The sequence below is a fragment of the Mytilus galloprovincialis genome, chromosome 5 (genome assembly GCF_965363235.1).
Source record: "Mytilus galloprovincialis chromosome 5, xbMytGall1.hap1.1, whole genome shotgun sequence".
In the NCBI taxonomy this organism is placed as follows: domain Eukaryota; kingdom Metazoa; phylum Mollusca; class Bivalvia; order Mytilida; family Mytilidae; genus Mytilus; species Mytilus galloprovincialis.
Genome location: NC_134842.1, coordinates 1,319,576 through 1,344,550, shown reverse-complemented (window position 1 = coordinate 1,344,550; position 24,975 = coordinate 1,319,576). Strand labels below are relative to the sequence as shown.

General features: G+C 35.1%; 1 protein-coding gene across 7 annotated transcripts in view; it reads right to left on the bottom strand.

The window, feature by feature from the left end:
• Positions 1-1,997: 1,997 nt before the first annotated feature.
• The window catches only part of LOC143074936 (uncharacterized), a 50,233-nt gene continuing 27,255 nt past the window's right edge, over positions 1,998-24,975 (bottom strand). The window contains exons 13-24 of one of the 7 annotated variants that reach the window (XR_012978189.1): positions 24,848-24,923; positions 23,954-24,116; positions 23,198-23,236; positions 20,702-20,853; positions 19,964-20,072; positions 18,992-19,048; positions 17,711-17,922; positions 16,775-17,021; positions 8,970-9,062; positions 7,496-7,543; positions 5,762-5,830; positions 1,998-2,316 (exon numbers count right to left, since the gene is read on the bottom strand). Coding sequence is in view for 6 of the 7 variants with exons in the window: in XM_076250129.1 (XP_076106244.1) it covers positions 5,775-5,830; positions 8,970-9,062; positions 16,775-17,021; positions 17,711-17,922; positions 18,992-19,048; positions 19,964-20,072; positions 20,702-20,853; positions 23,198-23,236; positions 23,954-24,116; positions 24,848-24,923 (1,204 nt within the window). In the remaining variant the exon portion in view is untranslated. Of the gene's footprint in view, positions 2,317-5,761; positions 5,831-7,495; positions 7,544-8,969; positions 9,063-16,774; positions 17,022-17,131; positions 17,231-17,710; positions 17,923-18,991; positions 19,049-19,963; positions 20,073-20,701; positions 20,854-23,197; positions 23,237-23,953; positions 24,117-24,847; positions 24,924-24,975 lie in introns of those variants that run through there. The other 6 variants (XM_076250129.1, XM_076250131.1, XM_076250133.1 and 3 more) reach the window with 6 other exon arrangements.

Below are 24,975 nucleotides of genomic sequence, written 5' to 3'. Positions count from 1 at the left end.
GATAGCCCAATAAATCAATCCCAACATTCCTTTCAAGGAATGAAAACCTTTTGGTAAATTTTATCAAGTCCACATCAAGATACACTTATTCTCAAGTTATTAAATGGATACAAAATGTTGTTGAACGACAACAAAGGACAAGGTTCACTAATGGCACAAAATGGCCTAAAATATCAACTTTATCATAAAACACCACAAAGGTCTCAATTTGGTTCGTAAATGGTTGTATTTCAAAAGTCTAAATGCTAAATATATCAGTTCTTTTCATAAGAGAACATAATATTCCCCAAAGTAAGCCTATTTTGGACATTTTGTCAAAATATGATGATTTTGTGCATTTTTTAAACCTCAAAGCTTTAAAAACACCTTGGCCGCCACCTAGGATCCAAAATGTGTTGTAACCAAAAGATTCCAATTTTCATATAGATTTCATCAATATAAAAACTTTTTGGATCGTAGATGGCGGCCAAGGTTAATTATGCCAAAAACAATTTAACATTATAGAAAAAAGTACCAAAGTTGACCTTTTAATACAAATTTATTTAAGGGGTCATAGCTCTATAAATTGTAAAGGAAAGTGCTAGAAATTTTTTGTTAGTCTAAAAAGTATTATCACAAGTATTTCTACGTGAAATTTGTAATATTTTGGCCCAATTTAAAAAACTAAAAATTCATGGCCAATTTAAGCCTTTGTGAACCTTCTCCTTTCAATATATGACTGCAATATTTTTCGGCCCTTTAAAACAATAAATAAATCCTTGTTTTACCTGTATAGGAATGCTTTTTTGGTGGGAATAATCTGTCAAAGACATTATTCTTACTGTTGGCTCCCTTGTTCCACTTTTCAATTTACATATTTTTGCAATTAGTGTTGATTCTTTTTTAATTCAAAAAATATTGTGCACGTTGTTAATAATTATAACTACTAACAACATCTCAGTTGTATATAGGTTAAATTAATTGGGATAACAGAAACCAAGGGACGACAGAAAGGCACTTCTGATAAATCCTGCCTAAGATGTCATTAAGTTTCAGGGTGTTCAGAGTTTTGATTCCAGATTATGATTGAAGAGGACAACAGACACCAAGGGACAACAGACAGACACTTCTGACAAATCCTGCCGAAGATGTCATAAAGTTTCAGGGTGTTCAGAGTTTTGATTCCAGATTATGATTGAAGAGGACAACAGACACCAAGGGACGACAGACAGACACTTCTGACAAATCCTGCCGAAGATGTCATAAAGTTTCAGGGTGTTCAGAGTTTTGATTCCAGATTATGATTGAAGAGGACAACAGACACCAAGGGACGACAGACAGACACTTCTGACAAATCCTGCCGAAGATGTCATAAATTATTATGTTTAAAGAGGTTTTGATTCTAGTTTATGAAGAAAGAGGGGCAACAGGCACCAAAGTGATACTTCCAACAAATCCTCCCTTTGATGACATATAGTATCAGGGTTTGTGAGGTTTTAAATCCAGAAGATTGAAGATGCACAACAGATGCCAAGTGACAGTAATACACTTCTGACAAATCCTGCTTCAGATGATTACTGTGGATTCATTATTTTTCATTGGACATTAATTTTCTCAGAATTTGTGGATACAGGTGAACAACATAACTCAATTTTAAATGAAATAAAAACTTTCTACATGCTTGTATGCAGAGCTAGTCTAATCCACAAAAATGCATACCCACGAAAATAAATGAATCCACAGTATTATCAGGGTTTAGGATGTTTTGATTCCAGTTTAGGATGCTAAGTGATGACAGAAAGTCATGTCTGACAAAACCTGTCTAAGATTAACTTAAGTATAAGGGTCTACAAAATATGATTCTAGTCAAATAATCAGCATTTTATCTGGTCTGTGCCAATATATAAAATTTGTAATCAGAAAACATTCCAATGAATGTTAGCCAGTGACACCATTGCTGTATGATATCTACAAATAAGACTTTATGTGATGTATGCAACATGAACAAACACAAATGGTTTCAGTTCTTTTTTTTAATATTTTTTTAAAGTTTTTTTTACTTTTTTTCTCCTTACAAAATCTCTCAGATTCACTGATAAAATCACATGTATGCATCTTGGCAAACATTTTTTCACTTTTCATCCATGATAGACACCATTATTTATCTATGTGGGGTCTACTTTTAACTCGTCACACATCAGTGATTTCACATTATTTCTCACTGATCTGTGTAAAAGTTGTCTAAAACGTATTTTAGGAAGCAGTTTTTTAGAATCATCATTTCTCTTTATAATGTCTTCTCTGGGTTCCTTGTTTATAATCTGTTGAATGTTAATCCTGAAAAGTAAAAGAAGAGAATCAATTATGTGCCTCAATTACATGAACCTAATATTATTATTAATTATGTGTACCTAATATATTTATCAATGGGTACCTTTAATTACTGTAATTCTATGTTTAGGGTACTGTTTTGTTTGTGGACATTTTTGTAGTTACCATTTCATTGATAGTTTGTGAGGGATATAAGCTCACAGCCTCAGCTTACAAATGTTAGTCATACAGACTATTTATACCACTCAGCCACTCATTTTGTAGTTGCCATTTCATTGATAGTTTGTGAGGGATATAAGCTCACAGCCTCAGCTTACAAATGTTAGTCATACAGACTATTTATACCACTCAGCCACTCATTTTGTAGTTGCCATTTCATTGATAGTTTGTGAGGGATATAAGCTCACAGCCTCAGCTTACAAATGTTAGTCATAGACTATTTATACCACTCAGCCACTCATTTTGTAGTTGCCATTTCATTGATAGTTTGTTAGGGATATAAGCTCACAGCCTCAGCTTACAAATGTTAGTCATACAGACTATTTATACCACTCAGCCACTCATTTTGTAGTTGCCATTTCATTGATAGTTTGTTAGGGATATAAGTTCACAGCCTCAGCTTACAAATGTTAGTCATACAGACTATTTATACCACTCAGCCACTCATTTTGTAGTTGCCATTTCATTGATAGTTTGTTAGGGATATAAGCTCACAGCCTCAGCTTACAAAGGTTAGTCTGACTATTTATACCACTCAGCCACCAAACTTTTCTTTGCCATGATTTAGCTTGATAGTCTATACCATATTCATAAGTGTTTAGTGTAACATCATGAACTTAACTTTTGACCTCAAGGTCACAACAATAGATTTCTTTTACACATTTTTGTCTGAATAAAACAACACCTAAAGATGATGTGAAATATACCAAACACCTTTGAAATTTAAAGCCAAATATTGTTTGTGTGTGCCAATCTTACAATCAATTCTCAAATATATCAAAAATGGTTAATATCCTCATCAATAAATCATACATCTTATTGCCCTGATCATACTTTTGTAGTAGATTTTAGTCTTGCCCTTGGATTAATTATCATTCAATATCTTGCAATCTTATAGATCCCCATGCAAACGATTTATATTGAATACTCTTGAGAAGACCTTAACAGGGCATCATAAGTTTTGTGTTTGGGCAAACTACTTCCTTTGCACCCCTTAAACATATGTACCCTGTGCTGCAGTGACAAGACATTTAAGGACCACCACAAATTTTGTCTCTGGTTGGGGACTGAGATTTCATGTTATAACCCGACATCATAAATGATTAAATATTATGAAAATTTATGTTTGTGTACCATGACAATACCTTTTCAGTACTAGAATGTCTCTCTTTACAGTAATGATGTCTATAGATGAAGGAGAAGTGTTAGTGTTACTTTATGTTTTAGGTTACTTAGGAGAAAGAGCTAAATTTGATCCTACCATTATTGTAACTGAAAACTTATTTACAGTTCTTCTTTTAAAGCATGCAAAACAAACAATTGATTAACTTGCTTGCTATATTTGTTTAGATGTTTGTAAACAACAGGTAGGTAGTCTATTTCAGTGTGTTTACTATTTACTGGAATATGATTGGACAATAAACATTAAATTCATTTCATGTCAATTCTTATTGTCCAATCAAATTCCAGTAAATATAAAAACAGACAGAAACTCCGCCTACCTATTGTTTGCAAATAACCAAGCAAACATAGCAAGCAAGTTGATCAATGTTTTGTTTTGCATGCTTTTATAGAAGAACTGTAGTATTTGGATTATCTGCTAATAAGGGGAAAGGATATATAAAATAAAAATGTTTTTTTCAAATGAGAGGGAGTTTCTTATCTCCAATTTGATGTAAGGGTGTTTCCTGTCTCCATTTTTATTTAAGGGTGACAGCAAAGAAACAAGCTGGAGTTCTGTAACCACTTCTCTTCCTACGCAATGTCATAATGAAATTTAAGCTTTAAATAAATAGTTTATGCTGCCAGCCGATAGTAATACCTATGATTTGTATACTAGACAAAAACAACATGTGATTGTTTTTAAGAACCATTTCTGACATTTTCAAATTTTTCAATCTATTTTTTTTCGAAAAAACTGAAACCCATGAATTTAAGAAACCTGAACATGTTACTTTTACTATTACAAAAACTGATACCACGAATAAAAAGACTTTCACAGTATTTGAATAATCAGTTAGTAAATAAAGTATAATGCAAATAACATAATAAATAAGTTTGGTCTATAGTGATTCAAAACTACTTTGTGTTAGGGAGGATGACTATTATAATAAACTAGTAACTAAATACAATGTTCCAGCTGAACAAAACTTGTGGAGTCAAACATGGTTCTCAATTGGAATGTATACTTCATATAAATAATCAAATTAACCTGAAAATTACTGACAGCATGATAAATGGAAAGATACATGGATGTTTGGAAACAAAGACACTTTATTGGCAACATTCTATTCAATGGTAGATATCTGTAGTTGAATGACCTAAAGTTTAGCATCCATATGTGTTAGGGACGACATCGAAAGTTCAATGAAGGATAAAAAACTTAATTCATATAGTTTTTTCACTGACCCCCCCCCCCCCCTCTTAACTTAATTTTGGAAAAATTGATTGACCAATAGGGATTTATGTAAAATCGATTTTAGATTAACAAAACTTGCAGCAATGTTGACCCCCCACTCCCAAACTATTTGATTTAAGTTTTTTTTATCCTACATCGATCTTTTGATGCCGTCCCTTAACAGGAATTAAAATTATAATTAAATAACTACTTAAAAACTATTGAACGTAAAGTTGAATATCTTATTTATCGCTTCACTTTCCAAAATGATGAAAATTATATAAAAACAGTGAATAACTGTAAATTTCTAAACTTTAGGTAAAACATTCTAAGGGATCAGATCTGACTTCAGTAAGTGAATTTAAGATCTCTAAGACAAATCAACCAGTCGACCATATGATCAGAAGAGGAAATTTGAAAATTCAAAAACAATAGCGCTGAATTTGATTAGATAGCGCAGCTGTCTGCTCAATTGCACAGTGCCAAAATACAATAGTCCTGAATACCGCAGCACTATATCAGCCCGGGGAGAACCCTGGATCTACCAACATCCTGTAAAATGTTTTCCAAGAGAGCAACCAACATTCTATAAATAGTTTATCATTTAGGGTCATGAAAGCAAATTCTTCCAAAAGATTAATTGTTTATGCACACTAAATAATTATTATTTCTATATTTTCAATTAAATTGATTCCTGTTTAAGTGTATATACTTGATGGCACTGACATCTCGATAACTACTTATTTCATTGATCAAAATTTATCTTCCAATACCCTTTCATCAATTTGGTCAAGATTAGCTGGAACAAGAAACAATCATGCTATTAATACTTACAAAGTAAAATAAGTTAATGGTTTGGTTGATAGTTCTGTATACTAGGTGGTGCTCCTTGTGTAGGAGGAACTGCAAAACAAATCATTAAAGCAAGCGTAGTAACAGGGTCATAAACAAAGCAAGCAAACATAATACAGGGAAAACAACTTGTTATAGCAAAATCAAAGGGATATAACTCTTACACTAGAGAAAATAAATCAAAGGGATCTAACTCTTACACTAGAGAAAATATATCAAAGGGATCTAACTCTTACACTAGAGAAAATAAATCAAAGGGATCTAACTCTTACACTAGAGAAAATAAATCAAAGGGATATAACTCTTACACTAGAGAAAATAAATCAAAGGGATATAACTCTTACACTAGAGAAAATATATCAAAGGGACATAACTCTTACACTAGAGAAAATAAATCAAAGGGACATAACTCTTGCACTAGAGAAAATAAATCAAAGGGATATAACTCTTACACTAGAGAAAATATATCAAAGGGACATAACTCTTACACTAGAGAAAATAAATAACTTATAAAGATTTACAACATCTGTACAATAGTTGATTGTTTCATGACTTTGTAAATGGAGAAATATCCATGTTTGAATCTTATATGTTAGCTGCTCTGATGTAAATATGTCTTTCAAAAGGGAAACCTTAAGATGTACCCCAATCTAACCTTTTAAGTGGTCATCTTATTCACTGTGTGACATAATGATTACTTATGTAAAGTGAAAAAAAAATAAACAAAAGAAAAAAACAGCTTCCACAGTAGCTTATTCTAGGTTTGTCTATTAATCATTGAAAGTAAAATATATTGCATAGTTTTGATAAACATGACAAATATAGATTTAAGCTTGGGAATGACTAATGTGAAAAGGGGGCAGACATTTATATAATTATTAAAGCTATCTTGAGTTACAAGAAACAAAATGAAATAATACAGGAGTTTCCAATAGGTGAACAACTTTTGACCTAAGACTGTATGAAAATCATTATTTAATATCTATGTCTCACAAAATTTCACTGTATATGGTTGATTTTTTGGGGCATTTTCTCTGCACAAACATGGGTCTAATATCTTTAGTACTCCATGTACTCCTCTTATGATTAGTTTTTGATATCAATAAAAGTTATATGACATTCAAGAACAAGAATGTGTCCATAGTACATGAATGCCCCTCTTGCACTATAAATTTCATTGGTAAGTGGAGAGGGACATTGGAATAAACTCTAATTAAGCATTAAAATTAGAAAGATCATATCATAGGGAACATGTGTACTAAATTTCAATTTGATTAGGTTTCAACTTAATAAAAATCTTTAATGTAGATTAAAAGTAGTAATAGTACATACAGTACAGATTAATAGTACATAGGTAACTACAAGCCAATGAAAAAACAATTTGATATTGAATAACACCTACAGTGTTAAAGCACTTTATGTATTTGTCCCAAAGTCCAATAACTCTGGAAATAACTAAATTAGTTGTTTTTTTTAACCTCATGTTATGTTAAATTTGGGTAAAGGTTAGAATTATCAATTATTACCATTTGTTTTTAGTTTTATTCAGGCTGAAATGGAGGTAACTAATGTTACTTTAAGACTGATCTTATTTACTGAAGACTTGTTAGAAAACTTTTCAAAATTTAAATTAAACAAATTGAACAAAAAAGTCAACAAAAAGTACTGAATAAACAATAATAATGTACATAAAAAAAAATTAACTGTTGAACTTACCATGCAAATTCTACTCACTTTTGTCATTTAACACGTAAACCCTATACACTATAACAGACAAGGGAGGCAAACATAAAAAAGGCTGTTACAATAATAAAGGGAGATAAACTATAAAATAACTATTTAGCCTATCTAGTAATACAGGGAGATATCCGTAATTATAGTATGAGATAACAACAGGGTAAACAAAGAATGATTACCCTTATTATAGTCTGATAACAGCAAGGTGATAGATTATATAACAAAAGGTATCATAGTCTGATATAACAGGTTGTGATATCCCTAATTATAGTCTAAGCTTACAACATTGAGACAGTTTATATAACATGGTTTGATAACCCTAATTAAAGTGATATATGGAGTTTGGATTGTGTTATAAGGGGGCCCTTATATCTGTTAGGTTTAACATCTCTAGTCCCCTTGGGTAATGTTATAAGGGGTCCCATATAACTGTTAGGTTTGACATCTCTAGTCCCCTTGGGTTGTGTTATAAGGGGACTTAATATCTGTTAGGTTTGACATCTCTTGTCCTCTTGGGCTGTGTTATAAGGGGGTATCTGTTAGGTTTGACATCTCTAGTCCCTTTGGGCTGTGTTATAAGGGGATATCTGTTAGGTTTAACATCTCTAGTCCCCTTGGGCTGTATTATAAGGGGATATCTGTTAGGTTTTACATCTCTAGTCACCTTGGGCTGTGTTATAAGGGGGTATCTGTTGGGTTTGACATCTCTAGTCCCCTTTGGTTATGTTATAAGGGGATATCTGTTAGGTTTAACATCACATGCTGATGTTTACATTGATATAGTATGTCATGCCATGCCAATAAACAGATAACATGCATCAATGATGTCGTTATATAATAAGGGCTGTTTAACTGAACATTATAACATTCTGTATTCACTAAATTTTAAACAGCAAACTTAAGGAGAGAACTTTAATATGATAATTTAAGATCTGTATTTATATTTATCAAAACAATTTGGGTAACAAAAGTGTATGAATTGCTAAGAACTGGTGTTTTTTCTGTGCCAAAAGTATGATTATCAAGCCCTTAATTATATTGTGTTTTCTATGAAAAGTTATGATTATCAAGCATTGATTTACTCTCTCTATTTACAAGGCTATAATTAAAAGCATTTTTTTGTCAAAAGGGCTTTATTACAAGCATGTTTCTGTCAAAAGGGCTATGAATTCAAGCATTTTGATCTGTTATAGGGGCTCAGATTAGAAGCATTCGTTTTTCATGTTTTTGTAACAAAAATTCTGTGATGTGCTCATGCTCATATTCCATCCAAACAAATTTACAATTCCTAATTTTAATTCCTTCACATCTGTGTTCCTCACAATTCAATAGAATTGCAGAATAAACAGTGGTTTGGTATGATATACTATAGGTATTTTATTGAAGTTTAATGTGTCTTCATAGCTACTTACCTTGAGGAATGCATAGATCCCCATATAAACCGTTTACATACCTTGTGGGATAAACTGCTGTGGATGTGTTCCTGGCTGTGTGTTCTGTAAAGTGGGAACTCCTCCTTGATGTATCATTGAGGTTTGTCCATGACCTAAATTAAAAGTGGACAATTGATGACTACCCTATAGGATGAGGCTGGATATGTTGAGTGGCTTCAGATCACAATATATTCCATTTGTTTGTGGTCGAGTGTTCCTTTATATGGGGTATTTCTTCCTCAGTATTCTGACTACTGTTTTCTTTAAAAATGTTAACGGTTTAATTAAGTGGTCATATCAGTTGCATATATTGTTGTGCTGTGCAAACAGGGAAGTTTAATTCATGATTTTACTGTAACTTTCTCATGTTTTGATCACTATTTTTGGCATGCAGATTACTTATTTCATGATGTGATTCGATTAATCAACTGTGGTGCTATTACCTGTAGTCTGATTAACTTGTGTATGTATGAATTCATTTACAATAGGTGCATTTTCCCATATTATTCTCCTGACATCGTATTATTTCATTACTTGCCGCCATATTCTTTGTGCTAAATATAGGGGGCGTTGTAATATTTGCTGTATAAACAAAGTCTGGTGCAGAATCCGGGCTTTTTGCCATAACATTATAGTGGACCTTACGTCTCCTCAGATATTATAGAGCACTAAATGACTCAGAGACAAGTGATTTACCAAACAGAGATGGTACGGAACTTGTAATTTATTAAGCAACACATTTCACCCCAAATTCGGGGCTCATACATTTAATTTAATATAATTCTCGATTTGCAAGCATTATAAGCGGTCTTTCACCAGATTTCTCCAAATCTTGGAAGTAGCACCAAAAATAGATGGTGCAATAATTTATCGATAGGTGTAATTAGGTCTTTCCACTTTTCTGTGGAAAGACCTATTGTTTTTCTTCTGATTATTTTATTTTTTTTTTTCTTCCGCCTAATTTTGTTCTTGCGATAAACATTTGTTTCGCAATATGTCGCTTAGATATTTGGTATATGATATCGAACAGTTTATGCACTTTTGAAATTTACCCTGCGTAAACGAATACTTTTCTTTGTAGGAGTTATCTCCCCAAACACTGTTTTCCTTGTTAGCGCATCTCCTTCGCAACCGTAAAAGATTATGACAAATTTATTTTACAAAATTGCTCGTTATATCCTTCGCATGATTTGTCCTATTTTGACCGAAGCGATATGACCGCTCCATATGAGAGTTATTTCCCCTTATGCATCTGATATAAGTGATATGAATTTCTATCTTATAAATCATAAGTGATAGAGACCTAGGATCTTTTGATTTGAGGTCCTTGGTCCCAAAAAATGAAAATTAGGTCAAGGTCAAAGGTCAAGGTCATATTCTAATATTTGAATTTGGCTTATTTTCACTTATATCCAAAGACTGTATAAGATATCAACAAATTATTTTTACTAAATTGTTAGTTGCGACATGTCATAAGATGTAAATTTTGATTGCAAGCGTACGTTGAATGTAAAAGGGAGTTTTCTCCCCTCTTGTATTTAAAAATACGCGTTTGGTGATATAACTCATTAACTAAATATAATAAAGACCTATGGTCTTTTGATTTGAGGTCCTTGGTTTATGACCTTGAAACTGATCTCAAGGTCATAGCTTAATTTGACGTTCTAGATTTTGACCTTTGCTTTTATTCTATATGTATACATGATAAAGATATACAACTTTTAGAAAAAGATATCAAACCATTTAACCTTGTAAAAAACAACCGGAAGTGACCTTTTGTAAACCGGAAATAGCTATTTTTTTGTACTTTTTAATATAAAAGTATATAGAACCAGATATTTTTGGAATCAGTGTCAAGTAAATATTCAAATATAATCGGAAGTAACATTTTTCAAACCGGAAGTAACAAATTATCTCCCTTATATAAAAAATGTATGGAAACAATATATTTTTGGAATCAGCTTACTAGGAGCTATCATTTGACGATTGAAATGACATTTTAAACTTAGTTTCACAACTTTTCATATCAAAATACATTGTTTTGATGGAAAGACCTTCAATTGTTCTCTGAACAATTGGTTTTTAATTCAAATTGAGTTCCTTTTTAAAATTGGATTAAAGCAATAGTACTTTAACATTGGAATTACGTATCCTTTGAAAGCTTTTTATAAAGACCAAATATTTGGGAAGTTCACCAAATCTCCAAATTACCAAATTAGGATATGCACAAAAATAATATTTATATTTATTGTTATAATGTGATAATCATTTCATTGGAATAATTTATTCTATTGTTGATATTTATTGTCTGACTATATTTATAAAAGTTATCTATTTGAGAATTATCTCCATTGCGTTTTAGCCTTAACCCACAATCTAAATAGTAATGAGCGCCCAACAAGGTTCGTTACAATATATATATATATTGAAATTACATAAAACATGTAGAAAACATTTCTTGTTGAAAGTCAAAGTATTAATTGGGCCAAAAGTGAAAATAGGGTAGAAATTAGTCTTTGTTATTTATTCAAGATTCAAATTCCACCATTGGCATGTTAATATGGCTCTGAAAAGAAACAACACTGATGGATTGTGCTGGGACAAGCATATTTAAGTAGAATAATAAAGGTCTATAAGCAGTAAAATTTACTTCATGTTTGATGCAGTGCAATTTTTTTTAACTCAATTTGACTTTGGCAAAGTAATGTATTGTAACCAAGTTATACTTATGGCCAACTGTTTACCAGGGGAGATAACTAACCTATATGATGGGGCTGGAACTGTTTACCAGGGGAGATAACTAACCTATATGATGAGGCTGGAACTGTTTACCAGGGGAGATAACTAATCTATATGATGGGGCTGGAACTGTTTACCAGGGGAGATAACTAACCTATATGATGGGGCTGGAACTGTTTACCAGGGGAGATAACTAACCTATATGATGGGGCTGGAACTGTTTACCAGGGGAGATAAACTAACCTATATGATGAGGCTGGAACTGTTTACCAGGGGAGATAACTAACCTATATGATGGGGCTGGAACTGTTTACCAGGGGAGATAACTAACCTAAATGATGGGGCTGGAACTGTTTACCAGGGGAGATAACTAACCTATATGATGGGGCTGGAACTGTTTACCAGGGGAGATAACTAACCTATATGATGGGGCTGGAACTGTTTACCAGGGGAGATAACTTACCTATATGATGGGGCTGGAACTGTTTACCAGGGGAGATAACTAACCTATATGATGAGGCTGGAACTGTTTACCAGGGGAGATAACTTACCTATATGATGAGGCTGGAACTGTTTACCAGGGGAGATAACTAACCTATATGATGAGGCTGGAACTGTTTACCAGGGGAGATAACTCACCTATATGATGAGGCTGGAACTGTTTACCAGGGGAGATAACTCACCTATATGATGAGGCTGGAACTGTTTACCAGGGGAGATAACTCACCTAAATGATGAGGCTGGAACTGTTTACCGGGGGAGATAACTCACCTATATGATGAGGCTGGAACTGTTTACCGGGGGAGATAACTCACCTAAATGATGAGGCTGGAACTGTTTACCGGGGGAGATAACTCACCTATATGATGAGGCTGGAACTGTTTACCGGGGGAGATAACTAACCTATATGATGAGGCTGGAACTGTTTACCGGGGGAGATAACTAACCTATATGATGAGGCTGGAACTGTTTACCGGGGGAGATAACTAACCTATATGATGGGGCTGGAACTGTTTACCGGGGGAGATAACTAACCTATATGATGGGGCTGGAACTGTTTACCGGGGGAGATAACTAACCTATATGATGGGGCTGGAACTGTTTACCGGGGGAGATAACTAACCTAAATGATGGGGCTGGAACTGTTTACCGGGGGAGATAACTAACCTATATGATGAGGCTGGAACTGTTTACCGGGGGAGATAACTAACCTATATGATGAGGCTGGAACTGTTTACCAGGGGAGATAACTAACCTATATGATGAGGCTGGAACTGTTTACCGGGGGAGATAACTCACCTAAATGATGAGGCTGGAACTGTTTACCGGGGGAGATAACTCACCTATATGATGAGGCTGGAACTGTTTACCGGGGGAGATAACTCACCTAAATGATGAGGCTGGAACTGTTTACCGGGGGAGATAACTCACCTATATGATGAGGCTGGAACTGTTTACCGGGGGAGATAACTAACCTATATGATGAGGCTGGAACTGTTTACCGGGGGAGATAACTAACCTATATGATGAGGCTGGAACTGTTTACCGGGGGAGATAACTAACCTATATGATGGGGCTGGAACTGTTTACCGGGGGAGATAACTAACCTATATGATGGGGCTGGAACTGTTTACCGGGGGAGATAACTAACCTATATGATGGGGCTGGAACTGTTTACCGGGGGAGATAACTAACCTAAATGATGGGGCTGGAACTGTTTACCGGGGGAGATAACTAACCTATATGATGAGGCTGGAACTGTTTACCGGGGGAGATAACTAACCTATATGATGAGGCTGGAACTGTTTACCAGGGGAGATAACTAACCTATATGATGAGGCTGGAACTGTTTACCAGGGGAGATAACTAACCTAAATGATGAGGCTGGAACTGTTTACCAGGGGAGATAACTCACCTATATGATGAGGCTGGAACTGTTTACCAGGGGAGATAACTCACCTATATGATGAGGATGGAACTGTTTACCAGGGGAGATAACTCACCTAAATGATGGGGCTGGAACTGTTTACCAGGGGAGATAACTCACCTATATGATGAGGCTGGAACTGTTTACCAGGGGAGATAACTAACCTAAATGATGAGGCTGGAACTGTTTACCAGGGGAGATAACTTACCTATATGATGGGGCTGGAACTGTTTACCAGGGGAGATAACTAACCTATATGATGGGGCTGGAACTGTTTACCAGGGGAGATAACTAACCTATATGATGAGGCTGGAACTGTTGACCAGGGGAGATAACTTACCTATATGATGGGGCTGGAACTGTTGACCAGGGGAGATAACTAACCTATATGATGAGGCTGGAACTGTTGACCAGGGGAGATAACTAACCTATATGATGAGGCTGGAACTGTTGACCAGGGGAGATAACTAACCTATATGATGGGGCTGGAACTGTTGACCAGGGGAGATAACTAACCTATATGATGGGGCTGGAACTGTTGACCAGGGGAGATAACTAGGGCTGGAACTGTTTACCAGGGGAGATAACTAACCTATATGATGGGGCTGGAACTGTTTACCAGGGGAGATAACTAACCTATATGATGGGGCTGGAACTGTTTACCAGGGGAGATAACTAACCTATATGATGGGGCTGGAACTGTTTACCAGGGGAGATAACTAACCTATATGATGGGGCTGGAACTGTTTACCAGGGGAGATAACTAACCTATATGATGAGGCTGGAACTGTTTACCAGGGGAGATAACTAATCTATATGATGGGGCTGGAACTGTTTACCAGGGGAGATAACTAACCTATATGATGGGGCTGGAACTGTTTACCAGGGGAGATAACTAACCTATATGATGGGGCTGGAACTATTTACCAGGGGAGATAAACTAACCTATATGATGAGGCTGAAACTGTTTACCAGGGGAGATAACTAACCTATATGATGGGGCTGGAACTGTTTACCAGGGGAGATAACTAACCTATATGATGGGGCTGGAACTGTTTACCAGGGGAGATAACTAACCTATATGATGGGGCTGGAACTGTTTACCAGGGGAGATAACTAACCTATATGATGGGGCTGGAACTGTTTACCAGGGGAGATAACTTACCTATATGATGGGGCTGGAACTGTTTACCAGGGGAGATAACTAACCTATATGATGAGGCTGGAACTGTTTACCAGGGGAGATAACTTACCTATATGATGAGGCTGGAACTGTTTACCAGGGGAGATAACTCACCTATATGATGAGGCTGGAACTGTTTACCAGGGGAGATAACTCACCTATATGATGAGGCTGGAACTGTTTACCGGGGGAGATAACTCACCTATATGATGAGGCTGGAACTGTTTACCGGGGGAGATAACTCACCTATATGATGAGGCTGGAACTGTTTACCGGGGGAGATAACTCACCTAAATGATGAGGCTGGAACTGTTTACCGGGGGAGATAACTCACCTAAATGATGAGGCTGGAACTGTTTACCGGGGGAGATAACTCACCTAAATGATGAGGCTGGAACTGTTTACCGGGGGAGATAACTCACCTAAATGATGAGGCTGGAACTGTTTACCGGGGGAGATAACTCACCTATATGATGAGGCTGGAACTGTTTACCGGGGGAGATAACTAACCTATATGATGAGGCTTGAACTGTTTACCGGGGGAGATAACTAACCTATATGATGGGGCTGGAACTGTTTACCGGGGGAGATAACTAACCTATATGATGGGGCTGGAACTGTTTACCGGGGGAGATAACTAACCTATATGATGGGGCTGGAACTGTTTACCGGGGGAGATAACTAACCTATATGATGGGGCTGGAACTGTTTACCGGGGGAGATAACTAACCTAAATGATGGGGCTGGAACTGTTTACCGGGGGAGATAACTAACCTATATGATGAGGCTGGAACTGTTTACCGGGGGAGATAACTAACCTATATGATGAGGCTGGAACTGTTTACCAGGGGAGATAACTCACCTAAATGATGAGGCTGGAACTGTTTACCAGGGGAGATAACTCACCTATATGATGAGGCTGGAACTGTTTACCAGGGGAGATAACTAACCTAAATGATGAGGCTGGAACTGTTTACCAGGGGAGATAACTAACCTATATGATGAGGCTGGAACTGTTTACCAGGGGAGATAACTAACCTATATGATGAGGCTGGAACTGTTTACCAGGGGAGATAACTAACCTAAATGATGGGGCTGGAACTGTTGACCAGGGGAGATAACTAACCTATATGATGAGGCTGGAACTGTTTACCAGGGGAGATAACTAACCTATATGATGAGGCTGGAACTGTTTACCAGGGGAGATAACTCACCTAAATGATGAGGCTGGAACTGTTTACCAGGGGAGATAACTCACCTATATGATGAGGCTGGAACTGTTTACCAGGGGAGATAACTCACCTATATGATGAGGATGGAACTGTTTATCAGGGGAGATAACTCACCTAAATGATGGGGCTGGAACTGTTTACCAGGGGAGATAACTCACCTATATGATGAGGCTGGAACTGTTTACCAGGGGAGATAACTAACCTAAATGATGAGGCTGGAACTGTTTACCAGGGGAGATAACTTACCTATATGATGGGGCTGGAACTGTTTACCAGGGGAGATAACTAACCTATATGATGGGGCTGGAACTGTTGACCAGGGGAGATAACTAACCTATATGATGAGGCTGGAACTGTTTACCAGGGGAGATAACTAACCTATATGATGAGGCTGGAACTGTTTACCAGGGGAGATAACTAACCTATATGATGAGGCTGGAACTGTTTACCAGGGGAGATAACTAACCTATATGCTGGAACTGTTTACCAGGGGAGATAACTAACCTATATGCTGGAACTGTTTACCAGGGGAGATAACTAACCTATATGCTGGAACTGTTTACCAGGGGAGATAACTAACCTATATGATGGAACTGTTTACCAGGGGAGATAACTAACCTATATGATGGAACTGTTTACCAGGGGAGATAACTAACCTATATGATGGGGCTGGAACTGTTAACCAGGGGAGATAACTAACCTATATGATGGGGCTGGAACTGTTTACCAGGGGAGATAACTAACCTATATGATGAGGCTGGAACTGTTGATTCTGTTGATTGTGTTGATTATGCGGATGTGGCATCATCACAAACTGTGGTTGCATATGTGAGTGTATGGAGTGTGGCACTGACGTGGGTGGGTGTGTCTGTGACATCACTTGGTTATTGGCTCCTTGCATTTGTAGTGGGAACTGATACTGAACAGCAGGCATGTGTACTGTCTGTGGTGATGCTGGATTATGTGGACTTGGCTGTAACGGCGGATGACCCTAAAATTAAATAGAAATAGTTATGTGGACTTGGCTGTAACGGCGGATGACCCTGTAATAACAATAGACATAGTTATGTGGACTAGGCTGTACGGGCGGATGACCCTAAAATTAAATAGAAATAGTTATGTGGACTTGGCTGTAACAGCCGATGACCCTAAAATTACAATAGAAATAGTTATGTGAACTTGGCTGTCAGGCGGATGACCCTAAAATTAAATAGAAATAGTTATGTGGACTTGGCTGTACGGGCAGATGACCCTGTAATAACAATAGAAATAGTTATGTGGACTTGGCTGTAATGGCAGATGACCCTAAAATTAGAAAAGAAATCTTTATAGTGTATCCGAATCTACTTACTGAACAAAAGCTCTTAGGTCCATATGATTGTTTTTTACTTTTGCAGCCCATAGACAATGATAGACTTAATAATTTTTCCTATTTCTGAACGCTCTGAATTGCAACCCAGATTTAGGTCGCACTCCAAAATTTTATTGTTTATCATCCGTACATAATTTGCTGTTATCCATACTGAACACTTTTGATTTTTTTCAACTCTTCATTAAATGTACCTGTATCAGCTGTTGAACTGTAGCTCTTAAATCCTTATGATATTTTTCGACCTTTAAAACACAATTTCAAAACACAAGATTCAGGTCTAAATATTTTGCCAACATTTTTTACATTACCTGTATGGACATCTGTTGGTAGGGGTTGTGTGGTTGAGGTGTAGACGTCGGGGGATGCGACTGAGATGACGTTACAACATGTTGAACAGGACTAGGTGCTGGGTGATTCTGTTGATTCTGTTGGCCCGGGTGTGGTCCTATATGTGCAGGCTGTGGGTTATGGTACGGTTGATGTTGTATATGTGCTGGCATTGGGCCATGTTGTCCCACAGCTGAAATAGAGAGTAGATATTATTGTACAGTTACTTAGGCCAATTCATCTTTTGTAATTGTTATGTTTGAGGTAAAAAAAAAAATAAAGAAAAGAATGTAATGGGTTCCTTGAAATCCTTTGTCTCGACTATGGATTCCTGCTGTCAAAACTGAACGATGTTAAAACAAGATCTTCAAACTTTCCTTTAGAAATTATCTCTTTAATAATTATAAAAAAAAACTTCTGTCAAAGTTTCATTAAATTTGACGGAGAAATTGAGGTCTTAAAAACTTTTAACCATAAACTGATCTTAAAGGTTACTGCAAAAAAACATTTAGTCCAGTTTTCATAATAAAACAAAATATATTTCGCTCTTGATACAGCCTTTTGATGCATGTTTCATAAAACTCAATGAAGTTTTGACAAAGTTATTGATGTCAAAAAATAACTTAAAACCACAGATTGAACTGAATGGTTGATGGTTTTATGACAGAATGCAGTAATGTCTATAGCTTTCAAAACAAAAAGGCACACAAGTCAAAATATACAAAAGGCAGAACTGGTCGTATAAGAAAATGATGGCTCAAGAGACATTTTCATGAAGCCAGATAAAGTTGAGAAGTGTTAGAAGTGATTTTACAGTCTGTTTCCACAGCAAATGGTGAATGCGTGTTATCTGGGTAGAAAGATTACAGGAGCCTTGTTCCTAATCTTAAGTTTCTTACATTTAACGTTAAAATGACAAATCTTGATTGGCTAATTCAAGGGAGATTATTTACTCTGTCCAATGTCTCAGTGGGAAACAGCATACCTATTTCTCACTGTTTGACTCCGTCAAGGCAATACAATAAATCAGTTCAGTAATGTCATTAGTCTGTTGTCACTCTTTAATCATTTAGAAAATGGCTTCAGTTTATTTATTAATCAGTCAAACACATCAAAGAAAAGGATTAAAAATATGTAATTTGTTATAATGTATAATACGAACAACATATTTGCAAATAAGAGAAAAAGAAAGTTTAAATTATCAGTCAATGTGTGGTATAAGGATAAAAGTGTATACAACTGATTAGTTATAAACCACTTACAATAATAATCTTCCCAGATTACATCTTGATAATCAGGGTCTATCTCAAAGTTTCTTCCTTCAGAAAAAAAGGAAAATAAAATTGTTTCAGGGACTTTCTCAAAATGTCTTTATAAAAATAATAGTAATACATGTGTAATCACATGCTACTATAACTATTTTGTTTTGGAATTTTGATATATAGACTTTATCATGAATGGTTTGTATTGGAGAAAAAAAATAGAGATATTTCAATTATGAAAGGTTTTCCAATAAATAATTCTTGAAATTTTATAACCCTAACCCCTTTTCAATGTACTACTACTGTTAACAACCTGCAGTCTTCAGTTCTCCATCATCATAAACCTACATGTATCTCTTTTAAACTCTTAAAATAAAATGCACTACTGGACATTAAACAAACACCAATCAATGTAAATGAGAGCAATGCAATAGTGCTTGAAAAACTTAATCAAAGAGCTGAAGAGCTCTGAGGGGAAAGACGGCAATTGTTTGTTTCTTTTTTTTTGGGGGGGTATCTTTTGATAGTCTACATACAAAGAATGAACAAAAGAACAGCTAGAACATGTTCATGATGTTGAAAGGTCAACAATATTGAAATAAATTGTTGTTTGATGTGATTTCCTTTCCTTCTCAATCAAAACATTTGACTAAAGTTGAAAGTTAATTATCTAAAATCAACTGAATTCTATCATTTAGCAACATTTTAATTGTGTACCACTGCACAGCAGGCTAGGGTCATTTTCCATTTGTTGTGACAGTACTTTAAGATTTTTAATCTTTTTTTCACAAGAAAATGAGGACTGAAAAATCTATTCAAGATTAAATTTTCATTGAAAAAGTTCCAGTTAAAACTCTCATCACAGGGATACATGTACTTATAAAAACTAATTACTTCACACAAGTCATTACTTTACCCTGGAGTTATAAACTAGTAGTGATAAACTAGTATTTGGACTTTACAAGTACTTACTGAACATTGTATGACCTGAGGGCTGTTGACTCATATCCATAGTGGCCCCTGATGGTGGGGTCATCATACGTGGTCCTGCTGCTGGTGTGGCTGAAGGCATAGGCATCACCTGTACAATAAAACATAATAGGGTTTAACATTTGAGATCAGAACACCTAATTTGGAGTTTCTCCTAGATTTTGACAATATTCTATGGATATTATCTTTCTAAGAGATTTTTACTGGTCAAAGTCCAACAACATTTTTTAAATTTTTCGTTATAAATTATTGATTTGTTGGGATTCAAGCCTCAATGCTTTACATGTTAGGCCGAACAATGGGACCTCAGTAGGGAATCACATATAGTGGGGCCTAACTAGGGAATCACGTAACTTAGTTACTTGCTGTTAATCATAAAGATTTGTACTGTTCAGACAAGGATTAAATATGGACTAAAAATGCAAGGACCTGTCCTAAGTCAGGAATCTGATGTACAGTTGTTGTTGTCTGTTTATGTAGTTCAAACTTGTTTCTCGTTTTAATATAGATTAGGCCTAGGCCGTTGGTTTTCCCGTTTGAATGGTTTTACACTACTTTATTTTTGGGGCCCTTTATAGCTTGCTGTTTAGTGTGAGTCAATGCTCCATGTTGAAAGCCGTACCTTGACCTATAATGGTTTACTTTTATAAATTGTTACTTGGATGGAGAGTTGTCTCATTGTCACTCATACCACATCTTCCTATATCTAAATATACGTACCTGCCCTACTTGATAACTTGCTGGTTGGGGCATCATAAAGGGTGTGTACTGTACAGCTGAGTAATTGGTGTGGGCTAAGAGTGGGGCCCCTGTGGCTGCTTGAGCTGCTGCTGCAGTAAAATCTGTTCTGGGAGGATGAATAGACACCACAGCTGTAAAAGACGAGCATTGTTGCTATTATACTCATTAAATGTAACTTTGGTCTACATATACATTCTTTAGACAACATAACTACATGCAAAAAATCATGTGGTAGACAAATATAAATAATAAATAACATCTGTAACATTTATAATGTTTCCAATGAAGAAAAAAACATATCTTAAATGAGAAACCTCTTCTTATAAAACAAATATTTCTAGATGAGATTTCCTGACATTAATTTACTGTAAATACAGAAATTATCGTGTGCATTAATTCTTGCAAAAATTTGAGTTAAATTATTGTGATTTTAGGAAAAATTGCATATAAATATACATGTAAATGTTTTTGATATCAGAATGTGAATTCTTTGTATTGCAATACTCAAGTTGTTGAATTATTCACATTCATGTAAATCTTGCAGTTATTTCTGAATTTACAGTACTGCTTTAGTTGTTACCAAAATGTTTAAACAAGAGGTACACATGGGCCAGTATTGTTCACCTGGTGATAACCAGTCTGATAACAAGTATCTCTACACATTCATACTATTTACATGTTTTCTTTGTGTTGCTGATAATTTTTGCATTTAATACGTTTAACCTAGCTCCTTGAGTTGGGGAAATAACTCCAAAACAGATAGTTTGATTAATCTAGTTTTCATGGAAGAACATCTACATTGTACTCCATTGCTGCAATTATGAATTGTTTGCTGGCATTTAACATCTAAAAGAAATCTTCTGAAGTATGGGATTGAAAGTTTTCTTTTAACAAATTCCTACATTTTGTCACACGGGTAAATAAGATTATTTGTTACAACTATTTATGGTATTAATTTAGAAACAAAAAAATCGACATAATATAAAACTCTTGTAAGGCATCCTGTGTCACTCTGGCTTGACAGCAGTCCATCAAAACTGAGGTCTACACATATAATTGAAGTTTATATTGTAACATAATGTATGTACGCAGACTTTGCTAAAATCATGAGTTTTAATCTCCACGATAATAATTGAATCCACAGTAAATGAAGATGTTTATGTGACAATCATCCAAAGTTGATATTTGAAAAATGACATGAACTTATTGTTTTTATTTAAACTGGTTCCTGTCCAATGATTTTAGATGTAACTTTTGTCACTGCATTAACATGTGAAGTATGATTATATATTTGTATGGTATATGATTGGTCAATGTGAAGTTTGTTATATATTTGTATGGTATATGATTGGTCAATTTGAAGTATGTTGGTATATGATTGGTCAATTTGAAGTGTGTTGGTATATGATTGGTCAATTTGAAGTATGTTGGTATATGATTGGTCGATGTGAAGTATGTTGGTATATGATTGGTCAATGTGAAGTATGTTGGTATATGATTGGTCGATGTGAAGTAAGTGTTTCAGTGAAGAAGTGATAAGGTAGGAAGCAATGTGATATTTATTAAGTCCACATCAAGCATGAAAACAATAGTTCACACAGACAAATCAAGGTATTACTGACGGGTAAGTTCTAAGATATAGAACTTGTAGCATAATCTTGTACAGCTTAAAGGAGTAGGTCCGGTAAGGGCCGATTTTGGCCTAAAATTTCAAGTTCATCGAACGAAAGTTTTTGGACACTTTTTAAACACTTAAGTGTCTATTTCAATTGATTCGATTAGTTTAAGTGAAAGATTTTAACTGATTTAGTCAATAAAAAAGCTCTGATTCAAGCTTAAATATGAAAAATCTATCAAATATGCCAAAAAACGTCACTTTTCAGATGGTTTTTGTCAAAAATGAATGTGGCCGCATCCGTGTTCATCCTCAACCTTTATATATGTTTTGTATTATCATCAAATACAACTTGCATTTCAATATTATGGATGAACACAAATGCGGCCACTTTCATTTTAGACGGTTTGGAAACCGTCTAAAAAATGACCAAAATGGTAAAATTTTGAAGATTTCAGTAATTTAGCATGACTTAATGATGCTAAAACGCGATATTTGTGCATTGTATCGTCAAGAACAGCTCATATTTATGTAGCAGAAGCATTTTACTTTCCAAAATATAGCTTAAAGATTACATTTTCACAATTTTCTAAAACTGCTATATTTTGGGGCCAAAAAGGGGTCTTAGTGAACCTACTCCTTTACTGTCATGGTAACCTTTTAATGTTTCTGTATACCTTGGTTTGTCTTAAGTTTAGAACAAACAATCTGTCACAAATGTTCTTTGAATGTGAGCCAATAAACCTTAACACCAATGAATTAAAATCTGGTAGTGACCCTAAATTAAAGGTATAGCCCTAGATAAATTGTGACAAATTGTTTGGTATGACACACTGTAAGAGGTTACATGTGGAAGTTACCTGCATGAGAAGGAGGAGGAGGTCTTTTATTACCATTGTCTGTAATACATGCCAACCTCAACTCAATTTACACACTAACACTACACAATATTTTCTTACTGAGACATTCTTCAACTTATTACTTTCAATATTACTTTCCCTCTCTAATTTAGTTTATATTTAATTATCCATTGTTTACACACTAAAATATACCCCAAATCTCATTCATTAAACCTGTATTCATTATCACTGGACTAGTATATATTTGTTTAGGGGCCAGCTGAAGGACGCCTCCGGGTGCGGGAATTTCTCGCTACATTGAAGACCTGTTGGTGACCCTCTGCTGTTGTTTTTTATTTGGTCGGGTTGTTGTCTCTTTGACACATTCCCCATTTCCATTCTCAATTTTATATCATACAAATAAATATATCGTCTCAATTATTTGTTTATGATTTTTAACCAGAACTCATCTTACTCCTCCATTTATGTATCATGCTGTTATCAGACCTGCTAATGATTATCAATTGTTTCTTAGATAGCTTAAATGAGACTCAGAAACCAGATTAATTTTTCTCAAGGAAAGACCGAAAGAGGTATGGTCGGATGGAGTGGTTATTAGACCTGCTACTGACTATCAACTGTTCCTTAAATTCTGAAGCAAATACAACTTTCCTTTTATAAATAAATAATGGTTGGACAATGATAATGTATGTACTAGCTGACATGATGCTGACATCTATATAGATCATGCACATGACAACCCATATGTAAACTGACCTCGTTTTGGCTGTGGTCTCTGTTGTTGAGGCATCTGTTGACCCAGTTGAGTTTGGAAGATAACAGGCTGGAACATGGGAGTCATTGCTGGAGGCATGGGTTGTATGATAGGACTCTGTGTTTGTGGTCGTGGTGGTGTCGGTACCTGCTGAGGATACTGCTTCTGTAAACAATAATACATCCATACACCCACATATTATACATGTAGATAATACATACGTACATCTATACACACACATATGATACATGTAGGAATCTAGTTCTTATAATGATAGCTGTAGGATTTGACTCCATACACCCACATATAATACATGTAGGAATCTAGTTAATGATAACTGTAGGATTTGACAAATATTCAGTACTCAAATTAAAACCCCAACAATCTATTAATTTTACCCTTCAGTTCTATTTTAATCTATTAATTTTACCCTTCAGTTCTATTTTAATCTATTAATTTTACCCTTCAGTTCTATTTTAATCTATTAATTTCACCCTTCAGTTCTATTTTAATCTATTAATTTTACCCTTCAGTTCTATTTTAATCTATTAATTTTACCCTTCAGTTCTATTTTAATCTATTAATTTTACCCTTCAGTTCTATTTTAATCTATTAATTTTACCCTTCAGTTCTATTTTAATCTACAATTTAACTAGTTTAGTTTATTGTTATAGACACATCAGACAATAGTTTGAAACTAGAAACTTTAATTTCTTACATGCTTCCTTTAATCTCTAATATCACTCCTTCCTTTATAAAATTCATATCAAGAACCTTCATATATCAAGCAGACGCCAGTGTTATTTCTTTATAAAATGCTCATACCCTCAGATACCAAAAAAGTTGAAATACTATTCTAAGTTCTATACTTTATAACATACAATCTACTGACTTACCGGTTGGAAAGATTTTGCATTAGGATTCAAGACAAAAGATTTTGCATGGGGATTCAGGCTGGAGTTCTTCAAAATACTGAAATGAAGAAAATAAAATTGAGAAGAATAATGGGGAATGTGTCAAACAA